Source organism: Chanos chanos, chromosome 8 (assembly GCF_902362185.1).
Source record: "Chanos chanos chromosome 8, fChaCha1.1, whole genome shotgun sequence".
NCBI lineage: Eukaryota > Metazoa > Chordata > Actinopteri > Gonorynchiformes > Chanidae > Chanos > Chanos chanos.
The window spans coordinates 33442761-33463006 of record NC_044502.1 but is presented as its reverse complement, the minus strand read 5'-3'; the positions used below and the strand labels follow the sequence as shown (position 1 = coordinate 33463006).

General features: G+C 44.2%; 1 protein-coding gene across 2 annotated transcripts in view; it reads left to right on the top strand.

Moving 5' to 3' along the window:
* LOC115818153 (sodium bicarbonate cotransporter 3) overlaps positions 1-20246 on the top strand; it is a 39741-nt gene that overhangs the window by 6976 nt on the left and 12519 nt on the right. Inside the window, exons 1-13 of one of the 2 annotated variants that reach the window (XM_030781446.1) lie at positions 3213-3272; positions 6006-6087; positions 8973-9116; positions 10302-10440; positions 10550-10710; positions 10943-11131; positions 12867-13289; positions 15681-15796; positions 16324-16386; positions 17685-17842; positions 18067-18154; positions 18395-18541; positions 18705-18808. In XM_030781446.1, the coding sequence (XP_030637306.1) occupies positions 3213-3272; positions 6006-6087; positions 8973-9116; positions 10302-10440; positions 10550-10710; positions 10943-11131; positions 12867-13289; positions 15681-15796; positions 16324-16386; positions 17685-17842; positions 18067-18154; positions 18395-18541; positions 18705-18808 (1874 nt within the window). Of the gene's footprint in view, positions 1-3212; positions 3273-6005; positions 6088-8972; positions 9117-10301; positions 10441-10549; positions 10711-10942; positions 11132-12866; positions 13290-15680; positions 15797-16323; positions 16387-17684; positions 17843-18066; positions 18155-18394; positions 18542-18704; positions 18809-20246 lie in introns of those variants that run through there. The other variant, XM_030781447.1, reaches the window with a different exon arrangement.

The window sequence follows — 20246 nt, the reverse complement described above, 5'->3', positions numbered from 1 at the left end:
CTATGAATATTTAAGCTGGCACATGCAAATGGTGACTTGTTGTTCTCTTTTTGCTGCAATACTGAGGTTGTCTTTTGTTGTCTCATTTAGTTGCTTTAGGTGTAAGAGAAGGAGAAGCAGAGATAGGGCTTTGGAAAAGAGAAGAGTCAGCCAAGTGTTCTTTTGCGTTAGTGTAGGTTTAAGTTGGACAGTAATAAAGATCTCTCCATTTGTTGTCGGATCATCAGAACACGCTTGGTATCACTGGCCGAGTGTGTAGATGTGTTTTATAGGTGGAGCTCGCCTGTGAGAGCGAGATGCCATAGATTAGTACAGGAAATGTTTGTTTGTCTGCCTTCATTCTCTGCCCTTTTATGATCGAGCGTGCTGAAACGTGAAGATCGCAGTGTTCCTAATATGAAAGGCTCAGGAAAATGTTCTCTAAGTTCACAGAGTGCTCTGAAAGTGTTTGAACTCAAATACAGAGATTTACACTTAACAGAGCTGAAATGTGGTCGACACGAACGCTAGATAATGGTCTGAGAAATGCAGTCTCTCTCCTCTGTGTCTTTTCCCGTTCTGCATCCATCTGTCTCTCTCTTTCCTTTTCTCTTGATGCGCTGAAGGACAGAGTAAGAAGCACCCAAAAATTCAAATTTATGGTTAGTTTGGGTTAAATATGCAAAACACTGTAATGTGTCCAGTGATCAAGAGTGTGTCTTTCCATTGAGAGAACTTTGAAACAGGAAGACGTTATCACACCCCATTATTCAGAGGCTCTTCAGAAACAAATAGATTTTTGCAGCAATCTCTTGTTAGAGTCTTGAGATCATTAACTGTCTTATTTCCGTCTGTGTGCTAATGATTAGAGGTTTGAGTGATCAGTTAGTATCAGGTACTATAGGCTACCACAGGGAAGCAGTTCAAACCTAATCATTGAGCAGAAATGAACCACGCACAGTCTGGGTCTGTCTGTCTAAGACTGACAGGCCCAGCTGATTGATGGCATCCGTGGGAAAATTCAGAGGCTTCCACCACTGTGCAGCTGGATGGATGAGACCTTTAAAGAGTGCTGTTTGAATTATGTGCGGCGAAGAGTTAATACACACATGTACGCGCACACACACACACACACACACAAATGTGACAGTCTCATTTAGCCAGTGTCAGTTGAAGGACAGTTTTAATCTGTGTCAGTCCTGTTAAGTATTTCAGACAGCAATAGGCAAGGTGGATTCTTTGCTGCTTCACTGGTGTAATATGTCAGTTAAAAACTGGCATGACTGTTTTATTCACTATGTAACACTGTTGTGACAGAGCAAATCTAGACTTGTTACTTTACTAGATATAATCCCCTAAAGGAAAGGATTCCTCCAATTTATGAGTTTTGCCTTCTCTGCACTGTGACACTGACATGTTAGTCACACCAGAATGAGAAATAAAACAACGAATGACATTGGATTATTTTTGGCTTTGGTGAAAGAAGTGATCACAGTGTGGTTAGCATTAGATCATTGTGCCGTCATAAGACTGGTATGACGATGCGACGGTTATGAGAGCTTTGTTTAACTGTGCAGTAATGTCTTAGTCCTGGGAAAAATGGCCTTGTGAGTGGTCTATTTTTCCTCACTGTGCTACTGCAATAACTGTCTCACTGGCTGTCAGTTATGTGTTGTCAGCCTCTTGCAGTATGCTGCGTTTAGGAAATGAGAAGTGAGAATGTTGACTTTACATTTGCCCTTAATTTGGGACAAGTCAGCTGTTAACCTGAAATGATACTTTTTTCAGGGTCTCTGCCAAAAAAGTTAAAGACAAAAACCAAGGGATGGGGGATCACCAGATTGCTCTGAACTTTTTTTTGGGGGGGGGGGGGGGTGCCCAATAGAAAGGTAGGATTAAGAAATTAAGGTGTGTTTCTTTGAATTAAAGTGAATCCTGTACATCCTTTTTCAGTTCTTTCACAAACGTGCTATTATACACAAACTCTCAGTGGCTGGCAATGAAGAGACAGGAAGGCAGTGGTTTTCATTGAGTGAGTCTATTATACAGCCCCTTTGAGAGGTTTTTTCTCAAGGCTCAGCTGCTGATATCACACGCACTCAAGCTGTCAGACTTTAGCATATCCATGTTCAACCTGATTGGCTGAGCGACACACCTTCCTTTTCCCTTATTGGTTGAAAAATGTTACTCTGTTGCCTGGGGCAACAAGTATGGATTGTCTAAGTGTGCCTCTTTGCTGCTAAGGAAGTCCTTCTCCTTGGTGCAAGTAGATGGATAGAAAATTCTCAGATAGGCACCTCACAAACATGATGAATTACTATGAAATTTAACTTACTTGCCAGAAGCTTTAAAAGCTGTCTGCAATCATGAAAGCGATTTTTAAATGAAACGAGGTATCGATACGTTCTCTCGACACATTTGGTCTTTGGGTGCCTTCTGTGTTCTACCTCAGCACGCATCGGTCCTATCCATCAAGACATGACCCCTCAGACATGCAACATGCTGTCCTGTCCCCTCCAGGACTTGCCCCATGTGCAGTTCCATTTATGTCTGAACTCCAACACCCCCTCCCTCCCTTTCTCCCTCCCTCTCTCTCTCCCTCCCTCCCTCCCTCTCCACGTGTCACTCCTAAAAAAAAAAAAAAAAGACTCACTCGCACACAGACTAAAAGAGAGAGCGTGAGCTTAGCATGATGTAAATAAGGCCTCATATTTGTGTTTTCACTAACACGACCGACTCCCAAGGCACTCGGAGTTGCCAAGTGTTTGGATACACAGGCGCTGGCAGGATCTGCCTTCTCACCTCAGTCTTCTGTCATTTGTCCTCTTCTCCTCGCTGTGTTCTTTCTCTACAGCGGTTGACTTCTGCGTGTGTGAGGTGGAGTCTCCTTTTGGGGGGGGGAGCAGTCTTGGCGCAGCTTACTTAGAGTTTCTTACTTAGAGTTTCTGTTTTTTATTTTTGCTACGTAGCTAAAGCTCTTGCGCGGTTTTACTTTCCTCCAGCTCCTGTTTCAAACTTTAGAAACTGCTTTTGATTCTCGGGATTCCAGTCCTCTTTTAGCTCTTGACTCTCGGGACACCAACCCTATTTCCTTTCTTCTTTTTACGCCTCTCGATCTGTCGTCTTTGTGCCAGGGCTTTTTGGACTGCGTGAGCGGAGTTGAAGTGGTCGTCTTGTTTTGCACGCTTTCGTAAAGAGCCGGCTATAAAGCTGCCCCCCAGGGTCTGGAGGCAATGCAGGACTTCTGGGGAGATATAGTCAATCAAAGAACCAGAGGATCCACTATTTTCTCGGTATGTGCCAACTTGTGCTTGTAATTGTCATCGCCTGTATCATAAGGTTTGTGTGAACCTCATATTTTCCTCCTGAAGTTGAGTTTGGACTCATCTGTTTACCTAAGTGTCTCGTTTTTTAGAATTCGCTTTCGCTTTTATTTTCCCCGCATTTCAATCTGATTTGAGAGCCCGCCCACATGTGTTGGACTACACCTCAGATCCATTTTGATAAGTAAACACTGTATATTCTCCTTATTTTTTTTTTGTATTTTTAAACGTCATTGCTAATAGCTTCTAATCCTCTCTTACCCCCGTGCTCTTCACTGCGATGATATCTGATCCCACAGCGCTCAGGAATGCTGGGATGGCAGCCAAACAGGGGGGTGGGACCACCTCGCTGTGTTAGTGGAGACACACGGGGACTGACTCCCTCGGTCTCAGTGTATAGCCACCAGAGGCAGGCACCTTGCTGTCTATGACATAATTCATTATTATTATTCTTATTTTTAAGTTTTTTGTTGTGACCCATGGCATTGACAGTAGTGGGGGGGTTTTTTGCTGTGGCTCTGGTGTACTTTTATTAGGTAAGGCTCAGACTTTTTTTTCTCGCGCGTTTGAGAGTTCTGGCTCTCTGGAGTCGTGTAGTCATTTTATTTATTTATTTTATTTTATTTTTTAGTTTTACTCTGTAACGATGCCAGTTATGATAAATCATAAAGTGAGCTGAAACAGAAGCCACTGCCAGCTTTGCCAACTCTGATAATATTTACTCTGTGTTATTCCAACACAGAGCTGGCACTGCTGAGAGCGTGGGTGCGAGGGCTTGACATTTTCGTACCCTTTTCACTGAAATGAAAATAGTTTTTCCGGGCGATAAATAGATTCAGCCTATATGTAGGTGGACTGTGAACGTATCCTTTGGATAGGGCTAAAGGATGAAACTGAGAGTTCAAATTTTGTCATGCAACCAAACACTAAATACAAGTCATTGTGCTCTAGATATGTGTCTACTTTTAGATGTCTCTGAAATGTTTTTACTAAGACCCATCATTTAAACAGCCAGTCGTTTTGCACTCTAATTTTGATTAGGCCAGATGAAAATAAAACTAGGTTGTGAATAAACATGGTTGTGTGTATTTATGAATTGGGCTAATGAGTGTCATTTAGTTGGGCATGGCCCTTGGTTTAGGATTGTGGGCATTAAGCTGTTTTCACATATGCACTACGGACTATGTCAGCAGAATCAGGTTTGCATTTTGTCCAAAGTTGCCCTTTCACACATGTAGCACACGACAGGATACTGTGAGGGTCAGATGCTTTCTCACATACTTGTCTGGTTTAGGCAAGAGTTGGCGCCTGGGTAGAGAGTGCAGGAGGCAGGACACGACGCAAAAAGTACGCTGCGAAAATCACAGTGTGTTGTGTACAACACGTCGAAAAAGGCGGACAAGGCCACCGACTTTTGTCTGACGATTTCAGAGTTGGCCCTCGTCGACAGAAGTTCCCGAATCTCGTCGCCTCTTCAGTTAGACATTTTCGTTGGTGTCTTCATGTTAACGACCCTTCTTCTTCACCCTCGGATGTACTCTTCTGGTTTCACACCAGTCGCATGTTAGAAATGGCACCAACACACCCACTTGCTTGCTGTACATCCTCTGGACTATGATGCGCTCTATTCACATATGGACCCAAGTGAAGAAAAAACGGATATAGAATAAAGTCTGTTTAGAATCTGATTCGACTGATTTGGACATTTGCGTTCGCACACACAGCCCCTCCGGTTAGAATCTAGATTATTTTAGGGTTGCGGTGCATGTGTGAAAGGGGCTTTAGAGTAGTATTGGGAAGGGTTTGAGTTGGTGTGCGGGATGTTGGACAATGGACATGGATGCCGCATTTTTCAGACCTCCTTCCCGGTCCACTTTTGTACCCTCAGTATAAAGGAGACAGAGGTGGACAGAGGCCTGCTCTGACTGACAGCGGGCCCACCCATTCAGATTCACAAAAAGAAATATTTTTTTGTAATAATTTTTTTCTTCATTTTCAGTAATTACCTTGAATGTGAATTGTTTTGTCTTAGGAATCATTGGAATTATGTATTAATAATAATAATAATAATAATATTCAGAACTTGCTCTCTTTCTTTTGCTGACTGACATGAGGCTACATTACATTACATGAACCTTAACTCACGGCAGTAGTTCTGTCTGAGTTTGGTGTAGCAGCTGCTTGGCAACTGTTAAGTGCAGCTATGGCTGAACAGCTATCATTGACCCATTTTCTTTAACAAAAAACAATCACTGGTGGACGATCAGGCCAATATGGTTTCAGTTTTTTAGTTTTTAGTCTGCTCCAGGGCCAGATGGGAAACATTAAAGTATTGTACCAGAGGCTTAAAATGATCGTATTTTGAGGAAAATGATCATACATGACTCATAACCAAGAGAACAAACAGACGTAGATGTGTAATTTCAGAAAACACACATTTATTGAGACGAACGACTTTTTACAAGTACAATAATCATCGTACATACAGAAACGCTGGTGCTCTTTTGGTAGGACACTGCAACAATGGTACTGTTGCGGTCATCACACTGTAAATATCTAAGCCTGTTTAAGAAAATGTGCGGTGATGAGCTTCACTCAGGCCCACCCAGATTTTTCCAGGCCCACCCATCAGCCACTTTCTGTATCCGCCAGTCCTGATGTGTTTTTGTTTTTAATGGAAATTTTGTTTCTTGTTTTTCCTAGGGTAACGATGAGGAGGCAGTTGTAGATTTGGGAAAGACCAGCTCTACTATCCATACAAACTTTGAGAAAGAGGAGCTAGAAAGTAAGTCATGATCACTTTTTCTCTCTGTGCTATTTAGTTCTCTCTCTCTCTCTCTCTCTCTCTCCCTCTTTCGTATGTGTACCATCTGCTCTTCTGACACATTGCAAAAGAGTGAATTTCAGGATTTTGGATGTTCTGACTCAGTTTATTTTGCGCCTGAGAGGAGAGACTGATTAAAGCCATTCCTCCCTCTCCTTCTCTCTAGCTCTCTCTCTCTCACACAGACACACACACACACACACACACAGCCTCATGTGCGCTCTTGTCCATCCAGCCAACTTGTAGAGTGTTTTGCTGTTGTGTAACCCTAGCATGCAGGATTCTTAGGTGGTATGTCCCCTGGCGATACGTGCTCCTCGTTACCCAACTGACTCATTTTATGGGCTGATCTTCGCTTCTCTGCCCATGTTTTAGTGCAGGTATGTAGTGTCTGTTCCTGTGCCAAAGGAGTTCATTCAGACATGTCTGTAAATGCAACAGTCCTTAAACTCTCTCCGACTCACAGACACAGACTTAAGACTGGCCTGGAAAACCCTGACCTACATTTTTTATTTTTATTAAGCTTTTTCAATTTGGAAGTATGCACATAAAAAGGGTTTTAGGGGGCGGGGGGGGGGGGGGGGGGGGGGGGGGGGTGGAGGAGAACTGTTAAGTGGTAGGAAGTGCTAGAAATATTCTGTAAAATGGATAACTGAATGTAGGCCTTTTCATATTGGGTCCTTGGCAGAATAACCAGGACCTCTCCCAGTTACTGAAGGTTTTTTTTTTTTTTGCTTCTCAAAAGGAAACACATTACGGAGTGAATAGAACTGAACAATGTTCTTATCAAACAGTATGCCTCATACAATGTGAACCACAAGGGCGTCTCATACACAGTGTTTTAATATGGTTATAATGAGTTAAAGGGGTTTTGATGTGAGAATGCTCTGTGTTAACTTTTAATGGCTTGAGACCCCCCCCCCCCTCCCCCCTACCCTCCTGTTTTAATAGCATTAGGCTAGATTAAACACCAAGACCCCAGATCTCATTAATTAAACACAGAGCTGCTTTCCAGTCATGGCTCTTTGTGCTTCTCTGACTGCTGACGTCTTACACAATGCAAATCACCACTCTGCCCTCTTCTGTTTTTCCTACTTCTCTCTCTTTTTTTTTTTTCTTTCAATTTGTTTTGTCTCAATTGTTGGCAAATAGTTGACCCCAGAAACCTGTTAAATGCGACATGAATGCACACTCGCGAAAAAAATAAACTGGTGTTTGCCTCAAGGCACGTTTGAAATGATGCATCAGTTGTTACTGAAAACTGTACTTTCACACTCATGTTTTCTGCACGTGCCTGCATACATGCACATTTTTAGCTTGTTGTGTCATCAAGCACGTATTGCCACAAGCTGCAAACAGTGGCAGGCAGGTGTGGATGTGGGCTGTGTTTCACATGAGACCTTGACAGGTTGAAACAAGCAACCACACAGTGCTGTTGACTCGCCAACTGTTTGGGGAAGTGACTGAAATCTGAGAAGAGGAGTAGCATTGTACGCTTGTGTGGGTGACAATTGATTTTTTTTTTTTTTTTTCGCCCATAGCCTGCGTCTGATTGGCTGCTTTTGCCTCCTCCCTCTAATCACTACAGCATTGTAACATGTGTTGTGCATGACTCTGTCATTACAGGACAGCAGAAAAACTAAAACTAGGGTTTTGACCTCTCTTACTCTCGGTTTGGTAACTTAAACCAGTAATCCTTAAAGAATAACTAACATAGATCTACCTCCACAAGATCTGTGAGAGGGCTTAGGTGCTGTAGTCCATGGCAGTGGTATAGCACTGGAGTGAAACTGGTCCTGTGAGTGATTCATACACTTGCATACACTGTTCCTGGAGACTGGTACACTATAAGTGGTCTACTAGTGTTTCCTCTTGGCAAAGAGAAATCTATTAAACAGATTGTCTGTCAGTAGATGTGTGGCCAGCGTTAAAGAAAACCTGACTGTTTTAGCAGAGAAAGAACGGTGCATGTGCGAGTCCATTTCCATCACAACTCGCTTCGCTGTTTTTAAGACGTAGTTTCAGACACCCTAACATGATGGCCTGTTTGAATATACACCCTCAGGACCACTTCCTCCTCCACGTGAGTTAACCAAATGATGTGGGTGTTAGGTTTCTGTTCTCTTTGACGTCACGCATTAAGTGTTCTCAAAGCTCTCAAGTGGAGTTTCTCAGAACTACAGCTCCAACTTGCAGGCCATAAACACAGCCATGGATGCTGTAAACTGCATAGTTTGGTTGCTGCTGATGCATCTGTCACAGGAGTGACAATAAGCTTATTACCGAATGCAGACACAGTGTGTCTCTGTGTCTTTTTCCATTGAACTTAAGACAAAGGTTATACCGGACTGCAGTTTCACTCAGCAGTTCTTTGAATTGTGGTGTTTGGAGAACATCATGGAAATACAAAGACAACTAAAACAAACGTTGCCATATTTTGTAAGGTTTATATTCATTTTCCAAAATATGTCATTTCAACTGAAAGCATCAAATCCAGGTTTTGCGCTGTTCGCCTGAGTTGAACTAAGAGAGACTCTCAAAGCAGAAATGTTCAAATCTAATTAAGATGAGAGGACTGTAAAGGACTAATCAACCAAACTGTTTTCAGAAATAGGTTCATAAATCTCTGTTTGTGTGTGCATTGGAATTTAGGTCAGGGTAGGCTTTTCCGTATGGAACTCATAGTTCAGGCTGAATGAATAATTCAGGGTTGCAGTCTGTTGGCCAAACCCTGTTTCTGTTTCCGGTCGGTTAGAACAGACTGCGCGCTCGCCACCGTCATCGCTGCACAATCATACGGCTAAATAATTCTCATTTCTCCTCCTCTTCCTCCTCCTCCTCCTCAGGTCACAGAGCCGTGTACGTGGGCGTCCACGTACCGTTAGGAAGACAGAGCAGACGGAGGCATCGGCACCGTGGTCACAAACACCACCGTAAGAGAAGAGACCGAGTCTCTGACCGGGAAGATGGCAGAGAGTCTCCAACATATGGTAATTACGTAACATCTCTGTTTGTCTGAGGTCAGGACAGCTCTAAGCCCATACTGGGGCTGTTCTGGCAACCATGTGCATAGACACAGTCACATCCCAAACATAGGTGTCTCTTAAACTGTTATGTCCTTGACAGGGCCATACTGTGATTACCCCTCACCCCCAAAAGATTGTCCTATTAAAATCTAAAGACTGTTATACTATCAAATGTGGTTGTACCATGAAACATTTTATTTCCATGGCCCACAGACTCTTACAGAGTAACATTGCTAAAATAGGTGTAACATCCAAATCCATATGCATGCAGATGTATGCCATACATAATTTGTATATTCTTAAAACGATGACATTATAAACGCTTAAATGAGTAAATGACGTTGCCGTCAAATTTGAGGGCAGATTTAGAATGTTCTGTTTGTATCTGCCCATGCACTACCTCACCTCCGTTTTGGCTGCCTTTGCACTCCACCACTGCTGGAAAACAAAGACCATGTTTAACCAGCAGGGCATTTACCAGGGAAGGGTGGAAAGGACTTTACACTGACCAGTTTTTCTCTCCAGTGCCTGCTCTGTTGTTTTAACCCCTAATCGTCCTTTTCCAGCTCTATTCTGGCATGTTTGTGGTCAGGATTTAATTCTATATCTGTAGAGGTCTGTTGTTGCACTTTTAGGTATCTGGTTTTTAATCCAAAAAGAGCCTTTTCTTCTGGAACAACCACTGAAACAATCCAGTCATTACTGCCCTTTTGTTTGTGTTTACTTTGGACCTGTCTTGTCTGTGTGATAGGTCTCTTCTTTTGCTCTTTGGTTGAGCTGGTCTAAATGGACTTTTGTTCTCTTGTTGCATACCTTGTGTGGAAGAATTTGATTTTGTGAAAGACTGTTTTGGAAACAAGTTGTGGAGAATAAGAAGACTAGAAATGATAAGATTACACTGCTGACACACTGCTGTGACTCAACGTCAAACTGTTGCCTCACACACATCCTCCCATTGTCCCGAGACACTTCAGTTGATTAAAACTCGACCAAACATTCAGTAAACACTTAGACTTCACATGAGTTACGATCCCCGTTGTCTTAAACAGCGTCGGTCATTTTCAAAGCGCAAAGTTCCCGGCCATCTGCCAAGTCGTCTCGTTTAGTCTACGCGAGCTCACCCTGTGTACGCATCATCTTCTGCCGCAGACACCCCGTCCCAGAGGGTCCAGTTCATCCTGGGCACCGAGGACGACGACGAGGAGCACATCCCTCACGACCTGTTCACCGAACTGGATGAGCTGGCCTTCCGCGAAGGGAACGCCTACGAATGGAAAGAGATGGCCAGGTGCGTGGGTCTCCCCGGGACGACGCAGGAGGTCGTCACGCCAGGGCCCGGCGACGTTTGTCGGGTTCATTGCTGAGCGTGTGTGTGATCTGTGTGTGTTCGTGTGCAGGTGGCTGAAGTTCGAGGAGGACGTGGAAGACGGCGGCGAGCGTTGGAGTAAACCTTACGTGGCCACCCTGTCCCTGCACAGTCTGTTTGAACTGCGCAGCTGCATTCTCAATGGTACAGTCATGCTGGACATGAGAGCAAGTACCATCGAGGAAATCGCTGGTAATTCTCCCTCACGCATCTCACACTCACCGTTTCCTCCTCACGTGACCGCCGTAGACTTTTGAATTGACTTTGAATTGACTTTAAATTTGAAATGACTTTCAGTGTGTAATTTTATCTGCAGCAATTCTTTTCCTGTTTTTAACTCACACGCACACACACACACACACGCACAGCGGTCTCCCTTGGTTTATTTTTCCATTGAGTCATAAACATGGCTCTTTCCTCTCAGACATGGTTATAGATAGCATGGTGGCATCGAAGCAGCTGAGTGAGGAACTGAGGGACAAAGTGCGAGAGGCCATGCTAAAGAGACACCACCACCAAAACGAGAAGAAACTCAGCAACCGCATCCCACTGGTCCGCTCTTTCGCCGACATAGGCAAGAAACATTCTGACCCACACTTACTTGAGAAAAACGGTGAGATTCCCCGATGCACTCCACTTTTTTTACCCGCTCCTTTTTATTGTACGAGAATACAGGTCTGTTCTTAAAATAGGCCGGCTGGGGTTTTTTGGCCAAATGAAAGAGGAAAAAAAAAAAGTTTTGAAAACACTGTTGCTGATCTGAAATCTCTCCCATTCTCAACAAAGAAAGAGAAACAAAACAAAACAAAAAAATGGGGTGCGTATGCTTGGTCGTTTGTGTGGACAGCACTCACACGTTACATGATTAAATTAAGACGTGTTTCGTGATTTGTTGAGAGGCTGTGTTACAGGGTGCCTCTGGTGCATGTTGTGTTTTCTAAGCACACCTTTACTAAGTTTTGTCTAATTATTAGCTTTCACTGGAAAGTGCACTAAAATAATCATTTCTGAAATGTATTATGAAGATGTGGCTGCATTCCTTTGTTGCGATTTGGAGCAGTTAAAAACAAGGATAATGAGGTTTTTTGTTGTCTGAGGCTTTATTAGCCCCGTTTGCACTGTGGGCCATCAGCCCAGGAATATAAGCCCAGGAACTTTGTCCTGGGCGGCAAGCACCGGGGCTAGAGTTCCTATTGCATTTACGCCACGGGCCATGTAACCAACCAGCAGCCTTAGAGACACTATACAACATTCCATTGTAACTGATAAACAAAGCATTGCTAACCACAGCTCACAAAAATGGAGCCAAGCATTGTCTTCCTCCTTGTTATTACCATGCTACATTATGTGAGCACAGCCCGGCACGTACAAGACGAGGCCACCGTATCACATCTCAAAACGCGACTGAGAAAGACACGGAAACTTTGAAACATAACAGAAGAGACCTCATCATTCTGAACAATTTCCTTCAAACTGATGCCAGATGTTTTCATTTCCCCAAATTTCTAATAGCACCCTTGTCTTGTTTCTTTTCCAAAATTGCCCCCCCCCCATTGGCCATTTTTTTGTATTTAATGTAATGTGTTAGTGTAGATTGGTAATGAGTTAGCATTAGTTAGTTAGCTAGGGTTAGCTAGTCACCTCTTAGTAGAAAGTGTAAACAGAACTGTAACCGTCGTAACCACTCATCGTGACATGTAAGCACCAGGTCTTGGACCTCTGGCCCTGACTATTGAGCTGGGCTTGTTGCTAAAACTTAGGTTCCTGGTCAAGCCCTGTTTAAGCCTTGCACAGTACAGTGTAAACGCTCCATGGCCCAGGAACTAAGTTCGAGCACCAGGTTTGGCCCACAGTGTAAACGGGGCTATTCTTTAAAATTACGAGTGTTATAGTGACTTTTCTGAATGAGGGATTATCTTAGAATTGAAGCCGTTTGTTTGCACAGACAAATTGAACAGCTCTGTTTAACCTCCCTTCCAACTCTGCATCTGTCTGTGTTTGCATGTGTAGTGTTCCTGTTGCCGTCTTTTTGAACCTTGTCCTCTGTGTTATGGTAATGTAATGGAGTGAATGCGTGTAATCATTTTTTTGGGTTGTTTGTTTGTGGTGACACTAAGATCTTTTTCCACACCTCCTAACTTTTTTGTTTTGTTTTGTTTTGTTTTTTTTTGTTTCTTTCTTTCTTCCCTTAATCTCCTCAGCATTTCATTCTAACCCTTTTTCTCTTTCAATCTCAACATGCCTGTGATTTTATAGATTTATGTTTTCCCTCCATACACATTTCATTTGTTCTGTTTTGTCTTATTTCCACTGTCCTCCTTTTCTCTGGCCTCTTCTGGTCCCTTCAGGGGAGGGTCTCTCTGCATCCCGTCTGTCTCTCCTACGTCGCACCTCCATCTCCACGTCCACCCCGCCCCACTCCCGCCGTCCCTCCAGGGAGTCGCAAGGCTCCCGCACCTCCGTCATCCTCAACTACCTCCTTCCCAGCCCCAGCGTATCCCCCTCCGCCTCCCCTATGGCCACACCAACCGCCACGCCCCAGAACACGCCCCCAGCCTCCCGCCGCTCCCTCCCCCCTCTCGCTTCCCCTCCGCTGCCCGGCCCAGAGCTGCTGGTGGCGAAGGGAGAAAGAGAGGACATTCCAGAGGTGGTGGTGTTCCCGCCAGAGGAAGAGGACCCTCAGTCGCGCCTCAGCGCGACCCAAGACGAGCAGGCAACGCCCGGGCAGGTGCCCGGTCAAACCCTGCTCCTGCCCCCTTCCTCCTCAGCAGGCAAATATCCTGAAGCCCACCGTCCAACATGGGCACAGGGCACCTGCATGAATAAACCCCCTCAGTGTGTCCTGCTTCACCTCACTTAACCGTCCCCACCTAATCTATTCTTTTCAGAGCTCTGGTTGGCTGTTCTTGTCTGTCTTGTGATCGCAGGCTAGAGTCCATGCTCATGCTCACGTCCCAGTCTTTAGATATTGTCTCAACCTGAAGCAAACTGGGTTTTATCTGCACAATGCATGTAAAGCTAATTCCCTGTCTGTCATGTTGAAAAGAGGCCCTGAGGTGTTCACGTGTTCTATGTCTGGGTTCCTTCATCAGGTGATGGCTTTTTGTTATCACGTGGAAGGGAAAAAAGGGGGTCGGGGGGGGGGGGGGGTGTTGAAAGTCATTAAGGGAGGAATTTGTATGTGTGTGTGATGGGGGGGGGGGTCTTATTTTAGCAGGTGAAGTCATGTGTGCCTGGGAGTGTGATAGCAAGGGGGCTGGTCACTGCTGAAAGGGGTTTACGTATGTGTCTAGCAAGTTTCACAGCCAGGAAAGTTTATGATGGATTTTGTCTGAAGGAGAAGTTCATACCTCTAAAGGCATATTTCACTGAATAGAATTATAGCACTGAAAAGTGTCCACAAAACTGTTCACGCTGCAACCTGATTTAGAAGCGACAGACGTGGGTGAGTCATTGCATCGTCATTCCATGCGCATTGTTTTTCCTCGCATGCCGACGCGCTAAGAAGTGCAGCCTGCACACCTGGGAATCCAATCAGACGTCACACACAGATCTTTGTATGGGCAAATAACGTCTCGTGGTCTCTAATAAGTGATGTCATGGTGCAGACGTGAGAGAGCAGCTTGCGTTTCGCTCTGATTCACCAGGGCTGGCTGTAGATGGGCTATCTCAGATTGCATCACTCGTAAATCTGTAAGCTGAGACGGCCTCTGTGGGTCGTGTGTGATGTCACAGAGGTGGCCTCTCACATGTTGTACAACAGTCTACCCTTGGCAACAGGCTGTTCTGTGCATATGGTCACGTTTACAAAGTCAGCTAGTCAACCACTGAGCTTGAATTCTCTCTGGGCAACTAGCATACTGATTCCTGTTAAAAATATTATAATAATATATCAATAATAATTTTTCTTTTCATTATTATTATTATTATTATTATTATTATTATTGTGCATCGAGCTGAAATCAAGTCAAACTCATTGGTACTTGATTCAAGATCCTAACTGTCCTCGTTTGTTGTGAAGGTGGAGAGGTGAAGAAAAGCTGTAGGAAACAAACCGTCACACACATTATGTATATACAAAGGTGGCTTACTGCGCACATATAAAGGTGACTTACCCATCAGCCCTTTCTTTCTGTCAAGAGCGAGAAACTGTTTCACAAGATGAGTTAGCCAGAGGTATTTTCGTAAACTTTGGACAGATATTGTGATATTATACCCTATTTCACATCTATGGGAAAGGGATACTGTAAGAACCTCAGAGACCACCTTCAACCTAACAGCAGCTTCAGTTTCATTTGTCTATTGTATCTGATGTACAGATTCTGACAGAGCTCCCCTTTCCCATGATTCTCATCCCTCACACAGACAAATACATCTATGTCTGATCATCCACCTTACTCCGTCAACACTGGGTGTTCGTGCTGTAGTTTGTGGAGGGCTAGATTTTCAGAGACGAAGCTGCGAGCCTAACTGAACACATACACAGCCAAGGGTAGATCGTGTTTCCTGGTCTTATCGTTCTTTCCCTGCAAATGTCAGTGTGTCGCCCGGGCCTGGGAGCCCCATACTAACTTGTCTTGACGCTCATGTGTGTCATGTCTGATGGATGTGGTGCATGTATTGAACTGGAGGGGAGGGTCTCTCTCACTCACGTCTGTAGCTCGCATTGCTTTTTAATACGGTTGTTGTCAAAGCTTCATGTTGGAATGGCAGGTGATGCAGCTGATTGTAAATGTCATCCACGCCCTGGCTTGTATTTGATGAGGTTTTCTGAGCTTTAATGGGGTATGTTTGTGTCAGCATCTCACTTAAATGATATAATGAGCTTAAGCACGACCGAGTTCAAATCAGAGTATTCACTGCACACAGCGTGAACCTTGAAAGTTAGATTACTGTCGGATGGGTTGTGTTTTTTGTGAATCTGTTCGGACACGTAATGTAGGTGAATTTTTATGATTTACGGCATATGTCATCCAGACAGCATGTGGCCACTGCAGCATGTCTTCAGAGACAACACACTTAGAAACTCTCACACACGCACTCACACCACACCAGACCTGTGGAGCAGTGAGGAAATCCAGCTCTCACAGCTGTATCTAACCGCTGTCTTTTTGTTTTTGTCTACCTCCTCCCTTCCTCTTCCCGTTCTCTCCACTTCTCAGGTCATTTGGCATCACCCCAGTCGGCCCCGGGAAATCTGGAGAACAGCAAACCCAGTGAAAGTCGTATCAGCGGGGCTGGTGGCAGCCGGGAGAACAGCACAGTGGATTTCAGCAAGGTACACCCACACCCCACATTCCTCACCCTATTCGCCAACTGACTATGGGACAGATTGCTCGATGACTGTCTCGCTATTGTACTCAAGCAACCTGCGTTTGTTATGCACGCTGTGTTATCATTCTTTATTGCTCCCTTTTTTTTTATCATGACTGTGAATGACCCCAGTAATAAGTTTTAAAAATATCTTAGAAATGTATGTCTCTCCAATCTTTTCAATCTTTTATGTGAAACTCTGGTGTGATCAGGTGCTTATGGATGATTTGAATAGAAATGCAGCTTGAACATAGAAAAGAGTGCAACTCAGTGGCAAGAGAACAGATCTGAGCAGAGCTCTGTTTCAGCTGTGTGTACAATGGGACATGTTTGCATGCGGGAGACTGTTTGGAAGGTTCTCCTTTAGAAGCCACATTTAGAGATGATCCTCCTTTCTAGTTAAAGCTACTGTTATTACCGTAATTCAGTATCAAATGGAAGATGAAGTGCATTGTTTAGTGATCCTGTCCCTGTTTGTCTGGCCTGAAGCAGGACTGCAACCCTTCTTTTCACTGTAGTTGTGGTTCCCTGGGAGGGGGTACCAGGAGGCCTGCTGTAAGTCGCTCCTTCCTCACCTCTACCTGCTGATGTGGATCTCTGACCTCTGTCGGTTAACCGTGTGGTCCTTGTCGTGTGGTGACGTGTGACGTTTGTTCTTGTGACTAGTGCTGTGTTCGCCTTGGACTGATTGCTCAGCATGACGTGATGTTGTGATCTTGTTGTGTCTGTGGTCGTATGACAGAAATTAGTGGTGTCCAGTGGTAATGATGTTTTTTGCTTCTTCTTCAAGAGAAGCAACCTCTAGATAGTCACCTGGTGCACACAAGACCTTGAGAACTTAATATTAGGTGGTCTTTGTCTGGGGCAAAAAAGTTTTGACTTTAGTTGATGAATTCTCCTTTGTCTTAACTCTGCTGAATTCACGTAAGATGATCTGTGAATCTTGAATTTCTTTGAAAGAACACAAATGAGCCATTGGGTTCCTGGGAGCTCTGTTTGAGGAACAGTGTTCATTTTCAGTCTGGTCACTGATACAGATAAACCAACCTATTTTTCAGATCTTCAACAAAGTTAGGCATTACCTTCCGGTGTGTGCAAACCCAGGTTAGCCAAACGATGCTCACTAAGAGACAAACAGTCCTAAAGATTGAGTCAGTATAAATTCCACTGTCATGTGGTTAACTGTTGGATGTCGTGAGAACTACAGGGATGTAAAATCTCTGTTCAGCCCTCTCTCACATGTCTATGGTTTCATTTTATTTATTTATCTTTTCATCTTGTCCAGGTTCTTTTTCATACGTGATTTACAGGTCACTACCAAGAGAGTTTTGTCACATCTGTGTGTTTTGATAGTAGTTCAGTATCGTTTTTGTGTGTTTTTGTGCAGTTGCTGGTGTGAAATGTTGTATATTTGTTTTCTTTCCTAAAGAGGGCAGTTATTATGTTCCAGAACACTTCATCCTGTTTGTCTTGTTGGTGTGTCCCACAATATCCCAGGCACAAAAACATAAACCCTTATAAGTTTGACCTTTGGACTGAGAATGGAGACCCCTGTCAGAAACGTCGACCCCGTCAGAAACGAAACCTTTTTTAATTTAATTTATTATTACCAACAACGATAAAAGGGAAAAAAAAAACAAACTAATCTGTTTTTTGTGCTGCCAACATCAGTGTGCTAATCAACTTTCCCTGGCATAGTTACAGGGGTTAAAACAGAGTGAACCTAGACCTCCCCCCCCCCCCCCCCCCGACTCTCTCCATTGACCTTGGCACACGGTAGAGCTAGCCCCGTTCCCCCGCCTGGCTCCACCCTAGTTTAATCATCTCTGAACTCTGACACTCCTCACCCTCAGGTGGACATGAACTTTATGAAGAAAATTCCTCCTGGTGCAGAGGCCTCTAATGTCTTAGTGGGGGAGGTGGACTTCCTGGAGAGGCCCATCGTCGCCTTCGTCCGCCTGTCTCCAGCTGTTCTCCTCACGGGGCTGACTGAAGTGCCTGTTCCTACCAGGTACTGCGCACGTACACACGCACACACCCAAACACACTCTCTCTCACACGCACACATACTCAGACATAAACACATACACATTCACACACACTCTCTCCCTCATACATCTATACACATACACAAAAACTCTTCAAGGGTGTGAGGACTTAGGCCCATAGCTCTTTGTAAGAGCCCCCTCTCTCTCTCTCTCTCTCTCTCTCTCTCTCTCTCTCTGTGCTGTACAGGTTTCTATTTCTGCTGCTGGGGCCATTTGGGAAAGGACCTCAGTACCATGAGATTGGCAGGTCCATTGCCACTCTCATGACTGACGAGGTGAGAAATCTCATCCGTAGACCTGCCAGTCAGGGCTTTTTCTTTCTCCACCACCCTCTGCACTGTCTCCACTGGGAAATCATGTTAAACTGATACTTAGATGCAGGATGTGTCTGCAAGAGATTCAGCATGAGTACCCACTTCTGTCTTCAACTGCATTTTTTTTTGTCTGCTGTAGATTTAGTTGGGAAAAATTGTAAGAAAGTCTTTTATGATGGACTGTGGTCTGCTCTTGGACAGATTTTCCACGATGTAGCATACAAAGCCAAAGACAGAAATGACCTGCTCTCTGGAATAGACGAGTTTCTGGATCAGGTCACCGTACTGCCACCCGGCGAGTGGGACCCCACGATACGAATCGAGCCCCCGAAGAGTGTCCCTTCTCAGGTCAGGACCACTTGTCTCTGCCGCTGAGGCCTTTGTAGTCAGTGATATTTACACTGTACTGTACCTGACCGGCATTTTTGTGCGTTTTAGTTAATGAAGGAGAGACAGAGTTATAGTAATATTGCCCTGAATGGCACTTGTTTTTTTTTTTTTTTCCCTACAGGAGAAGAGAAAGATGCCTTCCATGCCTAACGGCTCTGCTCCCACATCGGAGACCACTAAAGACGAAGACCATCATGCAGGACCTGAGCTACAGAGAACAGGAAGGTGAGTCAAAGCACTGCTCACTGAGGCCAGTCGAGTCACGTTCCCGAATCTGAATTTAACACAAAAGAACTGCTTAAAGCATCTAAAAGAAATGATAGAAAGCACAGAATAAGAAACACAGATTTTTGCTGAGTATGAGGGTGAACTTTTTAAAAAGATTCAGATAAAGTAGGTGAATGGGTGTGGGTTGTCTGCGTCTCGCGGCTGAATCCCGCTGACCTTGCTGAAAGCTGGGGAGAAACCAGGTTGGGGGGTTTGGGAGGTGAGGGGTGGTACTTGGGGGGTGGGGAGGGGTGTTGTTACAGTGTGGATTTGCTCTTAAGTCCCTTTTGATGAAGGAGAACAGCCTCTGAGAACCAAAGGGTACAGAGTGGTCACCTTATTAAACAGGCATTAGGCAGACGAAGGAGGGGGGGGGTCTTTTTAACAACACATTTTGTAAGCCTTTCATGTGGCAGGCCTTAAATAAAGGAGGGGTGTATATTTAGCAGCAGTGGACACTCTTTGATGTGGACCTTAAGCGATGTACCAGGGACTGTTGTGTAAGATACCCTGTCCATTAAGATCCATTTTAAAAGCTCCACTCCACTCTGCAAATACAGCCCGACCTAGTCATCCATTAAAGGAGAAAATCAGCCCTGCCTAATCAACGGCATAAATACACACTGATAATATAACATAATATAAACAGTGCCGTTGGAGTGATGATGTTTCAGAAATGAAATTCAACATTCAGTACAATTTTTTGATTTATGGGAGTGTTTGTCGAAGATTACACCATAAAATCCTCAGCCCATAAATTACAAACTGATTTTTTTCTTTTTTTTTTTTTTCCCTTGACTTTTTTTCTTGATTTTTGGCTATGAGGTTGTGGTTCACTCATACCGCTGTCTTCAGTGCTGTCAAAGGTCTTTTGTGAAGCTACAGTTCCACTAAAGCAGGCAGAGCAAATGTCTTTCATATTTTCATATTATCACTATTATTAGTCTTAAAGACTTGCAAGAGCACATTTTAAGTTTTAACAGCAAAATTTTAAGTTATACATTTGCTCTACCTTATCTCAGTTTACCAGCTCTAAGATGAGTAGTACATTCTACTGTTTGTTCTTTCCATTGCTGCACGTATAGAGGAAGTTGTGCAGCTGTTGCCTGAGGAGCAGGGCGACAGGGTTTTTGGGGTCACGGTACTGTTTCCTTTCTGAGAAGGACTTGTAGAATTTAGCTTAACGAGGAAAGACCACATACATGAGATCCTAACAAAGTCTGAACACATCACCACTTCTCACATTCTTGTCTTTTGAGTGACGCATCTTGAGTCTCCATGCAACAGGATTGAACCCCAGGCGAGCTGAATGCGATTCCTTACATGACAGATGGAGATGAATTTATCCTGTAATGACAATGTCAGGATTTTGACTTTCTGTCTCCTGTTTTCTCTC